The sequence below is a fragment of the Cyanistes caeruleus genome, chromosome 7 (assembly GCF_971803275.1).
Source record: "Cyanistes caeruleus chromosome 7, bCyaCae1.hap1.1, whole genome shotgun sequence".
Classification (NCBI taxonomy): Eukaryota; Metazoa; Chordata; class Aves; order Passeriformes; family Paridae; genus Cyanistes; species Cyanistes caeruleus.
This window is the reverse complement of record NC_141707.1, coordinates 6,286,859-6,299,717: the sequence shown is the minus strand read 5'-3', so window position 1 is coordinate 6,299,717 and position 12,859 is coordinate 6,286,859. Positions and strand designations below refer to the sequence as shown.

The following is a 12,859-nucleotide window of genomic DNA, read 5'->3' as shown; positions in this document are numbered from 1 at the left end:
CGCGCTTCAAAAGGCTGAAAAAAGCACGGAGGAAAGACACTTACTGGTGGTTTGCTCTCCAGTCAAAGGTTTGCTCTCCCTGCCCTGGTTTACAGCAAAGATCTTGAAGAGATAGGTTGTTCCTGGGATCAGGTCAATGACTTCAGCAAAAGCACTCCTGGTGATGGGCAGTCTCTGGCCGTGCTGGCCGGGGCGGTTGACAGGGATCACCTCCACCCGATAGCCCGACACTTGGCTCTGGGGTGGGGTCCACATGATGGTGATCTTGATGTCAGAAACCTCCACAAACTGCAGGTCTCTGGGGGAGGGCACCTCATCTGAAAGCACAGGGGTATAACAGTTGTCAGAGGGAGTCCTTAGCAGGAGAAGTCACAGGTTTCCATGGAAGGAAAAAAGTTAAATTTTGCTTGAACAACAGCCCAAGAATATTTACTAAATTAAAAAGTCAGGGTAACCTCACTGCAAACATGCCTACACACATTCCCTGAAAATATTCAAGCAGACTACAATTCCAAACATCACCATCTACTTTGAAGTATGCTATGTCTTCAGAAGGTATCTTGCTGTGACAAAGAGAACTGACAGACCAGGTGTCATATGCTACAGAACTTCAAGTATATGCAGAACCAAAGCCTGAGGGGAAAAAAGTACTCCAGGGCTTGGAAACAGTAACCTCCTTCTAAAATTAAAAGTGAGGGTTTTTGAAATCCACAGCATGTTCTGAATGTCTATGATTAACTTGAAACCCACCTTTCATAATTAAACAAGTACAGGGGCTGATCTGGCCTTACTATAGTCAAATGCAAAATGCAGTTCTCTCAGTGCTGGGCCACAGTACTGCCCCCTTGAATTCCTGTGTTTAAATTAAGTTTCTTGAGACTAGGACTGTTACTGCCCTAAGGTTAACCAGTGCACATTTTTAGAAGATGCAGAAGCCAAACCATAAAATCATTGAGCTGAGTTCATTCCTGGTAAATTCCCATCTGCAAACACGTGCTTGCAACTTACAGGACTGTGAAATTCCACTGCTTACCACATCAAAACCCAATTCTTTCACTATCCCTTCTTTTGGTTTGGTTATTCAGTCCAACTGGACACTTAAAGAACCCTGAAACCAGAAGTGTTTTAAATACTGAGTGTTCTCAAGCTTAGATCCTATGGTGTTGTTCTGGCACATCAGTCAATGCTGAGCCATCTCCCATCCCCACTGACTGCAAAGGAAAATAATGGGTAGGACTGGAGAGGGAAAAGTCAGGTGAACAATTTGAATGTGTGTTGTGGTGTCTGAGTACATAACTCTGAACATCTGCAAGTGCTGGGGCAAAATAATACACGAGGCACTTCAGAGGATTTCTTAGCAGAATCCCCCTAAGATAACCTGGGAAATTGATCTCTCTTCTGCAGACAATGCAAGACCTGCCTGCAGTCCAATCCCTAGGAATTACAGCCCTCTTAAAAGCAGAGTGGTGTCTTGATTGTGTCAGTAAGTATGACTTTACTACAGAACTTCAATACCAGTGAAACTTGCAATTTAGACTCACTAGCCCATAACTGAGCTCATTTAAGCACTCACTTAGCTAAGCAACAGAAAACTCAGCGACTGAAACCCACAAGATGAGCATTACCTGTGCGTGGGACCCCAGTGGTTTCCTGCTGGATGAAGACAGGGGTGCTCTCCTGGTTTTCCTCCACTGCATAGATGCTGATGTTGTACTGAACCCCTGGCATCAGGTCACTGAGTGTCACAGAGGTGGCGGTGTCGGGCAGGTTGAGCTCTGTGCTGCTGCCTTCCACAGAGGGTACGTAGACAATCCTGTAGCCTGAAGCAAGAGGAATATGCAACCCTCAGCACAAACAGTAAGCACAAAGAATGCTAGAAATGAGGGCTGAACTGATCTCTCTACTCAGCTTTGATAAAAATAGCCCTGAACTTTAGCAGGACTTGCAGCCTGCTCACGTCCCATCTACAGACCACACACTCACACCACCTTCCAAAGCACAATCTGACCTGGGTTAGAGTATCTCTGAGGTCTGACATGTGGATTTAGGCCTGTACTGCTCTCATGCTCACTATGGGATGGGCTGGATGACAGATACAAATATAAGGTCTTGGGGCTTGTTATTATTTAACACAAATCCAGAAGGAATTGTTTTGCACCCAGTCTTCTGCCTTGCTTGGTTCAGTCATTGAAGCCAAGAAAATGCTAAGCTGCCCATGTGCTTTCCAGCTGGTCTCTCTGACCAGACAGAATTTTGCACTCCCTTTGTCCCAGAATTATATTTAATTTTCTTTTTCACCTACATTTCAGATTCTACCAATAATGCAGAATAAGTGCACTCCAATTGGACAAACCTGTGATTGGAGCCTGTGGTCTGCTCCAGCTGATGACAATGGATGTGTCATCCACACTTTCCACTGTGTGGTCGGGTGGTGCATCAGGAGCTGTTCAAGAGAATTAACAGAGGAGGACAGCAAGTGTGAGGATAAGAGGTAACAAAAAATTCTTGAGCAAACAGTAACTGTTTTAGTAACAGTAAAAAAACAGTAACAGTAAAAGTTGTACAGCTTTTAAAGTGCAGCAACAGCCACCCACACATACCTGTAGTCTGTGAAGTAGAGAGGATCAGATTCTGCTCTCCTTCTTCAGAGATCTGATAGACATTAACAATATACTTGCGACCAGGAAGCAAGTCAGGGATGTTGACAGAAGTGGCTGTGCTTGGAAGATCTGAGGAAGGAAGGAGAGGAAAAATTTGCTTTAGCAATTCTAACTTCTTGCTTTCTCTCCAGATTAAATAATTGAGAAGTGTGTTCTAATCTGGGCTGGAGCAGAGTCTTCCTGTAATAAACGGTTTTTCTGCATTGTCTTTGGTTCACCTCAGAAGAATTGTGTGGAGAGCTGGTACCATCAACCAAGAGCAGCAAGGCTTGATGTGGGATGTTGAAGGGCAGCTTGAGCAGCAGCCCCCTGCACTCTGTAGCCATCCCAGCTGAACACTCATTTCATACCCTGACTGTTCAACTTGCAGTACAGAAATATATGGAAAAACTTTCACATGAGGAGGTTATGTGGAAACACTGACTCATGAGTGAAGAAGAATAACATTATGAGGGCTGGTGAACTTCTCTCCCTTCTCCCAGATGTCCACCTACGTGCCAGATGTAGAAAATTCCCCAAGAAGCAGCTCCTTGCTGGCCAGATTGAGGCCAAGCATCTTAGAGGAAATTGGGAATTGCCTTTCAATCTGCCTGTAAACCTCTGTGTATAGACAAATGAGCTCAGGAGCTGCTTGCTTCAAAGCACAGCTCAGCTGTCTGGGCAGAAAGTAAAGTGGTGACAGTGCTGGCAGTCCCCACAAGAGCCACTTCTGCTCAATGTCCAAAGCCTGTGAGCTCAGGGGAGCAACAGTCCAGGGAGAATTATTGGGCCAGGAGATTGCTGTTCTTTTTGTCATGTTTTTCTGCCACACTCATGTCCCAGTAACTATTATAACCTCATATATTTGAGGTGAGATATTGCTAATACCACTGTTAAGACAGGAAATTAGGAAAAAAGTTAAAATGAAATTACATGTAGTGGTGCCATAGTAAAGTGGTGCTACAGTAAATGCTGGAGAAACAGTTTCAAGTCCTGTGTCTGAGTCCAGTGCCTTTAACCAGCTTCCCAGCTCAGCTAAATTATCATATTATCAAAGATGAGGAAGATCTAATCCAAAAAAACACAACTGACAGACCACACTGCAACATGAGATATCCACGAGATAACCAGCAGCCAAGAGAGGGCATTTGGGAAAGATTTCTCTCTGTCCATTCTGATGGAAGGACAAAGGTATGCCAAAGGAAATTAGCCAGGAGGCAGGTTCAAAAAAACAGATTTGGTTCTCTTCTCATCTGCACTGCTGCTCACTTCAGGATGCTGTGGAAGCCAGTAACTTTACATGATTGTAAAAGAAAAAAAAAAAAATCATGGAGATGAAAAGAATAATTATATCTATTTAGAGTTATTACTCATCCACCACTCCTGGCTCAGGCAGTTTTCCTCTGCAGAATTCTGGGACAGTATTCTGAGGGGATATTGCTGTTTACTTGCCTTGCTCTCTTACAGCTATGAACAGAGAAGAGACAATGAACTAAGTGAGTTTTTAACCCGAGCTGGTCCTGGCCACTCTCATATCCTAACTGAATCCTGCTGAAAGGCAGGGAGATGCTCACTGTTCACACCAGCTCTACTGACTGCCACAAAGCAGTGGTGCACTGACTGTGAGCAGTGCTTTGGTCTGGCACACTCCAGTGTTGTCTCACCGAGGTACTGTGGCTCATCACCCTCCTCGCTCAGCTCATACTCAACACGGAATCCAGAAACAGTGTCAGAAGCAGAAACCCAGGAGACAACAAAGCTGTTGGATGTGATTTCAGTGACGGATTCTGAAGTAGCAACCACAGGGGGAAGAAGAGTTGTCTCTCCTGAAACAGTGTTGCCTACAAGAGAAAGAAGTTGCATTAACGATCACCACTTTTGTGTTAACTGCACAAAGCAAGGATGTGGGTGGAGGAGATCAGGTTTTCCTGGATGTCCCCCTGCCCCACTCACTCGTCACTGCTGTGGTGCTGGTTGTGGTAAAATCGAAGCGGGTGACTTCTTTGTGGCCGTACTGCTGTACACTGATGAGCTGCCCCTCATAGATCACACCGGGCTTCAGGCCTGAGATGGTGTACGAGTTCCGGTGGCCAGGGATGGTGGCTTCCTTCCACTGCCTTCCTGAGTTTTTCTGCAAGAAAAAGAACACTCAGGTAGTGAGAGACTCCCTAGGCTGCAAGCAGGGGAATCTAGTGACCTAACCTGCTGTGTGGTTGCTACTCACTGTGATATTCAAACACAGGCATGGCTCAAATGGCTTTAATGCACAGACAGGATCAAGGCAAAGGAGATGAGAAAAGTATGCCAAGAAGCAGAACCAATGCCATTGAGTTATTAGGTTTTCCAGGGGTAAACTAAAAACAACCTAGGTATGAACTTTACCCTTTAAAAGGAGCATTATTTGTTATAAATTCAACCCATTCCTTCATCAAAAGCATAGTAAGGCATGAAGCAGTGACTGGAAAATAAAATTTTGAAGGCAGTTCATAGTAACACACTAAGCCATCATCTGAAAACAATATACAGATAAGTTCTTCCCTTCTACCCTCTGTTTGAACTCTATGGGAAGCTTTAAAATAATGCTCCATCCTCTGAGGTTTGTACTCCAGTGCTTTAAAGTCCATTTCATTCAGGCCTTCATCCAAGATACACTGAAGTCAGTAAAAAGACTTGAGTGCCTTGAATGGCTTTGGATCAGGGCCTTTATTGTTCTCCTAATAACAGGCAGCACTGAGGTACTAATGCTCTTAATCATTAAGTGGTCTTTTGTGAAGCTGTACTCAGGGGAGCTGGAACACAGCTCATCTGTGTTGGTTAAATCAAATCATTCCTCACAGAGGAACCAGCCAACAAGCAGTGGTTAACCAGTCCTGGTTAAGACTTTGGAGAAGCTGGGAGTGACTGTTTATTTCATCCTACACTAAACTGTTTATGACTTCATATCCTACTCATTTTTACCTCCTCATTAATAGACTAAAATGTATCCCAGTATATGGGATATGCACGTTACTAAAACAGCATTTCTTTGGATGAAGAAGCTTCCACAAGGATTTACATTCCTAAGGTAAGGAAGGATATAAACTTGTCTGCTTGCTGTACTGGTGCTTTGTTTAATAAAATCCATTATGAACACAGAAACCAGTGAAGTTTGAGCAAAAAACCATTAAGTGTTTATACAGCACTGGCTCTCCTTGATGCTCAAGAGTAGCTGTTGACCTCAACAGGAAAAAGACACTGAATAAGCAACCCAAGTTTGCTGAAATTGTGTCAGCCACTTCTTTCAGACATCAGAAAAAGCCAAATAAAGTACTCTTGACAAACAAATGATGACAAATGTGGCACTCACCGGTCTCCAGCGCAAGATGTACTGAGTGATGTGAGACCGTTCAGGAGCGTTCCACTGGATGGGGTGGGAGTTTGGCTGATTTGTACTCTCTGTGATGATCACCTGAACAGGTCCAGTTGACCCTGAAAAAAAAAAAAAGAATTGCCAGTTTTAACATTCTGGGGATGTTGTGGAGCCATCAAAAAGCAAGAAAGCTGCATGGCTCACATAGTACTTCTATACATGGGAAATCAGTTCTGTTGTCTTTCTCTCCTTAATGCACCATTTCTACCTAGAAAACCAGAGACTAAGAATGAATAAATTCTGTGGGGGAGTAAATGTGCACTGCTTGGGTCCATTTCCTATAAGCTATCAATGAAATGGAAAATGGGAGAGGTCTAGAACAGAAAGAGTCTGCAAAGCAAAGTTTTGCTTGTCAAAGAGGTGGGGGGAACTTCTCAGCAAATAATTGTTTTCATCATTAATATCTTCTGCAATGGCAAGAGGGAAGCTGATAAAAACCATCTGCCAAATCCAGGTCAAATCATGCAGCATGGTGAGGGAAAATTTCCGATCTGACACTGAATATACCGTGAAAAGAGACACTGATCTTCTACTGTTTCACTAAATTTCTTCATCAGTTCATCTGAAATACCGAATTTTCATGACTCTGTGGAGGACTCTACAGACAGTAAGACTTTTCTTCTGCGCACAAACCCCACACCAGAAGGGTTGGTGGAAGTCCTGAGACAAAACAAGCCCATGAACTGATGAAAATACAAGTTCTGCAGTGCTCTAATGTTTAAGGACCACTGATTGCATTGAGCTAGGTGGAGCTCAGGGCTATTTCCTCCAACAAGCTCTCCAGCAGAGAAGGACAGGTCTTATGATCCCATGGTTCTCCTTTCAGTCCCTCCTGGCCCCACTGGGGAGGTTTCACTGAACACTCAGCAGCACTGTCCTCACGTTAGTTCTCAGAAAATCCCAGAAAAGAGATTCCTGGAATCTGCAGGAAAGTGTTTTAGCCATTAAATAGCTGCACCCTCACCCCATTCCCAACATTTCTAATAATAATTTATTTGGACAACCATGTAACATATATACCTGCTTCCCATTTAACAGGATTTCTAGAAAAACAAACCTGTGCCCACAGGCAGAAAATTTCAAAGCTCACCTCACCCCAAACCTACATTCAGAAACATTAGATTTGGTTTATTTACACATTTTCAGTCACTCTTGTGTCTAAAGCAGCCCAAAGCCCTGGTCTCCAGGCTGAAGGCATGCATATTTCACATATCTCAGGGAGGTGTTTGTTTAAGCAGTCCAACAGGAGTAAATGAAGCTCAGCAAGCCTTAATACTTCATCTTATTCAGATTAAGATAGTGGCAGCTACAACCTTAAACAGGAAAGTAGAGAGGCTCCCCTTATGTTCTGTTCGGGGAACTGAAGCTGAACAACCAACAAACAGGAATTGCCCATCCCTATAAAGAGTTCCTGGAATTGCCTGGACAAACAAGAGTTCAAATATTTAATTTCTCTGGGGCACAGGAAAAACTTTTCGTTCCATGGTGGATTACTTCTGTAATGAGTGGAAAAGGAAGAAGTACACATGTGAGTTTCAGGCAACATAAGCTGAAGATTACACATGTGATGAGGCAATGTAAACCCAAATCGTTGTGTGCACCGAGGGTCATTCTCTGAACTAACCCTGGCCTCAGGAATAGCTGCAAACAGCTTGGGCCCCTCTTTATAATCCCCTGACATCTCTTGTGTCTGCCAAGGGACAAGAAGAATCTGTTCTGTTTTAAAAGGAAGCCAAGAGGCATTAGGTACAGAAACCTGAAAAGGTGAGGGGTAGAAAGCTGCTTTTCCTCAGGTCTTACTCAGCAGATGAGTTCATTTTCTGTTGGGTTTCTTACCAGGGTAAGTCTGTAGGGGTTGGCAGTGCCATTCTCCAATCCCACGACCATAGCAATAGCACTGGTATCTGACCCCATGGACATACTTCTCCCAGGAGTCTCCAATTTGGTAGAAGGTGCGGGTTTCTGAGTCCTGGCACTGGTCTGAAGGCACAAGAGACACAATTCACCTCTGTTACTGAAACCACAGTGAAATATCTACAAAGAGCAAGTCCCAAAGGACTTTTGCACAAAGAAATGCAACACCAACGTTTATTTGCAAAAATAGGTACATAAAGTGGCAACAGAGCTTGAATCTCAAATCAAGGTTCTTAATACAGCACTGCATGTATTAAGTTGGATTTTAGGGGGCAAATTCAGCTGTGATGCATTTCAGTGGGGTGTTCCTTCTAGAAAGGATTTCATCCACTCTGGAGCTCAATTCTGCCCTGGCCAATGAGTTCATCTCTCATCCAAAGCTAAACCATGCTCCTCTCGAGGAGACCAAAGGCAAAAATTCCTCCTGCCTTCAGCAGAATTCATTTATGCTTTAATAGTCCCCAGAATGTTTTTATTTTCAGCAGAATCTTTCCAGATTTACCATTGTATAAACCAAAGGAGGACAGATCAGATCCTGAAATCAGCTTAACTAGTGCAAACAGAGCACTTCAGTACACTTTCTACTCTGACAACTGCATCTATGCCTGGCTCAACAGAAATTTTCAGTGAGAACTAGCATTATGTTTGCCTGGATAAGTAAGAGCTTTGTTTAGAGAGAGCCAACAAAATTAAAACTTTAATTGCACCTATACAGATAGCTGAAATCATCCCCCTGCCCCTTCCTTCAAACTAGTAATTTTCAGAAGCTTTATAATCTATGCTCCTTGAGCAAACGCGTACAGATACTACTGTAAATAAAGCAGAGCTTCACAACTAGTAATTTCTAACAGATTTTCTTGGCAATAGTTTGAAGCTCTCTTGGACTTCGTAATTGCAAACCAAACAGCCAGGTCTTATCTTCCAATCAAGGTTTGCTAGGGAAGAGGGGGAAGCAGAAGACATAAAATCTCATTCCTGCAGAGAACCATGATGGTTTTAGCTAACCTCCAGAGCACTATTAACACGTGATCTCATCCTGAGCTTTTCCTCTTTGCTAGAACAAAGGGCAGACAAAAAATCAATTCAGACCAAGGTAAGTTAATGTACACTGGTGCTCCTTCCTTAGTTCCAGAAGAAAACTCTGAAAGATTTTAGGATAGTGAAAGGCAAGAAAACTGATCCTAGCATCAGTACCGAGCTGCATGTTTTATCAGCGTTCAGGCTGAGAGCTCTGCTGACAGCTCAGGTGCCAGAATCCAGCCAAACCACCAGAGCCTGGGGCTAACTGCCCTGCTACATTTTACAACACATGCTCACCACAGTCATGGTTCTTCCGTGGCTGGTGTGATAACCCAAGCATATGTCCTTAAATTAACAAATGCCCTTTCACTTACCCTCCAGCAAATGCAGCGCTGCTTCTATTTTTGCTTTTGTACAATTCAGGACAGAAAGTGGACAGAGACTGGGCCCAAACTCACACACCAGTTTCTCCATACCACAGCCAGTTTGTACAGAGCCACAGAGGGTGTTTGGCAAGTGGGGGCATCTGGAGACTCACCAACAGGATCACACTTCCATCTGCCCCGGCCCTGGCCAAAGCAGGTGCAGTTCAGCATGTGCCCCTCATCATGACGCTTGTGGAAGGTCTGGTTCACGTCATAGGTGATGCCATCCACGATGCACTGGTCTGGGGGAGAGAGAAGAGTTGATCAGCAATAGGTCTGAGCATTAAGATAGAACCCTTCTGTCTGGAACATCATTCCCTCTACCTGATCAGCACACAGACTGACCATGACCAGCTCCAACCAAGCCAGAAAGGAGCACTCCTGTAATCTGTGACCCCCACAGTGCTGCATACACACCCCTGCTCCCGAGTTCATCTATCAGCATTGTACAGCTAAGCAACATGTGGCCAAAAGAGGTCTGTAGGACACAATCCAGCTACAGAACTGCCTTGTTGTTCCTTCAGACAGATCCCACATGTTAACAAAAATCTAAACCACCACACTGACTCTCCAACCATCTCCTCTGAGGAACATCTCAGGTGAAACTCCTCACTGCAACTACACAAAGAGAAAAAGGCTGCTCCAAATTTATAAGGACACAATGAAGAAGTACAGCCATCCTCCTGATGTTATTCTGCTGGGTATCTCTGCTATCCTCTGTAGTAACCTGAAGGCAGAGGCAGATCTTTTGTGCACACAAGATGCTACTGGTGCCCACCAGTCTGCTCTTCCCTCATAACACAGTAACCAGACCCCACGCTCTAGTACAGCACAATCACTCCATTAGGTTCCATTAGGATCTGGCCCAGAATTCCTAAAGCCAGTCTAATCACAGCAAGGAGCAGAAAGACAAAACAAACATGAAAACAAGCCCAGAAGCAAGTTGTTTTGTTAAGTGGGACCCAAGAGACTCAAGTTCAGGTCTGGAGTTAATACTGGACCAGCTGTCCTTGGGGAAGTGAGTCCAGGCTTTCATTTCCCATGATATTTTCCCACACCATGGGCACAGCATCAGGATAAACCAAGGAGCACTCAGACTCCTCTGCAGGCGCCAAGGTCTGGCTGCTGTGTTTAAACAGCTCCACTCAGATAACCTCTGCCTTTTGAAAAAGCAAAGTATCTCTACCCTCTACCCAACTCATCAAGAAAGACCACTTCAACTCCAGAATGGAACTGCAGAGAACCAGCTGTGTAAGTGAAAACACAACTTGCACAGACCAGAACTTTGAGCAGTGCCTTTCATGCTGTTCTGAAGGGAACACATTAAAAAAAAAGCTTTCCAAAGCCCTCAAGTGAGGCTTTCCCTATAAATCACATCCCATTTCAGCAGTGGTGTTAAGAGTCCTTTCTTGGCCTCTTGACAGCAAGCCCCCTGCCTTTTCCAGACATGAAGCCAATGCTGTGAGCTAGCTGTAGGATGATCAAATGTCTGTGCTTTTAAGTCTTCTTTTTTTGGTATTGCTTAAGTACTTCTCCACTTGGACCACTCACACAAATGAGTAAATAAATAAGAGTAATCTCCATGCTTTCCTGCCAGCTTTTCATATAGATTAGCCAGCAAAAGGCTAATCCAGCACAGAGGAATTGAAAATTTCACTTCTGAACAATAAAACAGAACAGCTCTGCTTTCAAACTTCAGACTAGTCTGGAGTTTTGTCTGTTCTTGAGGTGGGGAGGTGCCTATAACTGAGCTCTCTGTAAAGTCACAGTGGTGCCAATTCCTAAATGTAGACAAAAGGAGGGATACCATGACCAAGATAATCAAGGTTTGCTTCTGCTTGAGAGCCTGTTAAGGCTGGGATATACTTTTCCAGCACATAAACAAGACAAGAACTTCACAGCTCCTCTAATCCCCTTCCTACTCCAAAGAGTAAACTGCAGTTCTTGAGTGCAGGCTCAAGCTCACAATGACAGAAAAAAGTACCAATTTCTCCTATCTCCCACTTGGACTGAAGTGGTGATAACATGAAAATCAGTACCTCTGAGCTGTGAATAGGCAATGCAGGTCCATTCTCCACGGCCATTTCCTACACAAGTACATCTCATCATGTGGCCCATGTCATGCTGCTTATCCCACTGGTCCCCAACACGGTACATGACACCGTCATTGGTTGTGCAGATCTCTTCATGGGCTGGGTGAGAAGAAAGCAAGAGGATATTCATGAGGCCAGAATTCACAAGATCTTGAGGACTGAGACCATTTGCAAAGCCCCTTCATACCAGGTAGCAGTTTCTGCATCTTAACAAAGAAATTTTAGGCACGCACTCAAATTTAGGCTCTCCAGCAGATCTACACCAGCTTGCACCAGCTGAAGAGCATGTCTATCACTGGCTTGTAGCAAGGAAGTAATGAAACTTGCCTTCTCCTGGCACTGCCTAAATCTTTGCTAGAAGTGGTCAATGGGGAAAAAAAGAACAAAACAAAAACTTCAGAAATGCCTTAAAGGGCTTTGGAAATTAGCTCATTAGAAATCATCAGTACCTGACCAGCAACAGAGAGGTCTTCATACTCTCCAGCTCAAAGGGCCACATACAGGTTCTCCATAACCCCTTTATGGCTCCCAGCCTTACCAGCCATGGGACAGAAGCCAAACTTCTGGTCAGCATCGTAGTTCTCAGTGGTTCCACACCACTTCATGTTGTCCCTCCGTCCCTCAGAAGTACAGTCGGTGTAGTTGCGGTTGTTGTACAGGAAGGGGAAGTGGCACAGAGCACCATTGGAATTGCCACCACGTGTCTGGACCAGAACTGTACAAAAAATGAAAGGAGAACAGATGCAAATGCAGCCTGCACTCTCTTAGCATGCATGGAAGAGCTTGGAAAACAAGCCACTAGCACTACTTTTTCCCACGTGTGCCCTGTATATAATCCACAGGCCTCTTTTCTTGGCTTTAATTAATTCAGATGTGGAAATATAAGCTTTGCACAAGGTCAGTTTCTTGCAAGCTTTGCTCTGGAAGGAGCTGCAGAGCTAGCCATGGGGATTCCCAGGAAACAGGGAAAGCCAAAGCTTACAGTGTTTGGGAAGTAACTTTGCAGATCATTTCTCCCAAAGCCTAGGGAATGAAATAAACTCACAGCTGTCAGCATACCTGTGTTATCTCACTGAAGCCATTTCCCAGCGGTGCCCTTCAGCTCTAAGGGAAGCCTTCACCCTCAGGAAAGGGTTACAGCAGCTCAGTTATGTACAACAGGACAAGCCAAAACCTCTCTGCAGGCTGGGAACTTCATGTTTTGCAAGCAGCAGTGGAAAGAGGGCTGTAATCTACCTGAACTAATCACCTCTTGAGCAACTCTGCTTTACAAATATTGGAGAACAAGAAGACATTTACTGAGATTTTTCTGTACATTTTTCTTTTCCACAGTGTATCACAAGAAGCCTCTCTAATGTG

General features: G+C 44.2%; 1 protein-coding gene across 16 annotated transcripts in view; it reads right to left on the bottom strand.

Moving 5' to 3' along the window:
• The window catches only part of FN1 (fibronectin 1), a 51,602-nt gene that overhangs the window by 28,997 nt on the left and 9,746 nt on the right, over positions 1-12,859 (bottom strand). For all 16 annotated transcript variants that reach the window (XM_086896232.1, XM_086896237.1, XM_086896239.1 and 13 more), the window contains exons 9-19: positions 12,039-12,215; positions 11,447-11,599; positions 9,521-9,649; positions 7,885-8,028; positions 5,986-6,107; positions 4,593-4,770; positions 4,304-4,480; positions 2,601-2,729; positions 2,354-2,443; positions 1,626-1,820; positions 45-317 (exon numbers count right to left, since the gene is read on the bottom strand). In XM_086896232.1, coding sequence (XP_086752358.1) covers positions 45-317; positions 1,626-1,820; positions 2,354-2,443; positions 2,601-2,729; positions 4,304-4,480; positions 4,593-4,770; positions 5,986-6,107; positions 7,885-8,028; positions 9,521-9,649; positions 11,447-11,599; positions 12,039-12,215 — 1,767 coding nt within the window. The remainder of the gene's footprint in view (positions 1-44; positions 318-1,625; positions 1,821-2,353; positions 2,444-2,600; positions 2,730-4,303; positions 4,481-4,592; positions 4,771-5,985; positions 6,108-7,884; positions 8,029-9,520; positions 9,650-11,446; positions 11,600-12,038; positions 12,216-12,859) is intronic.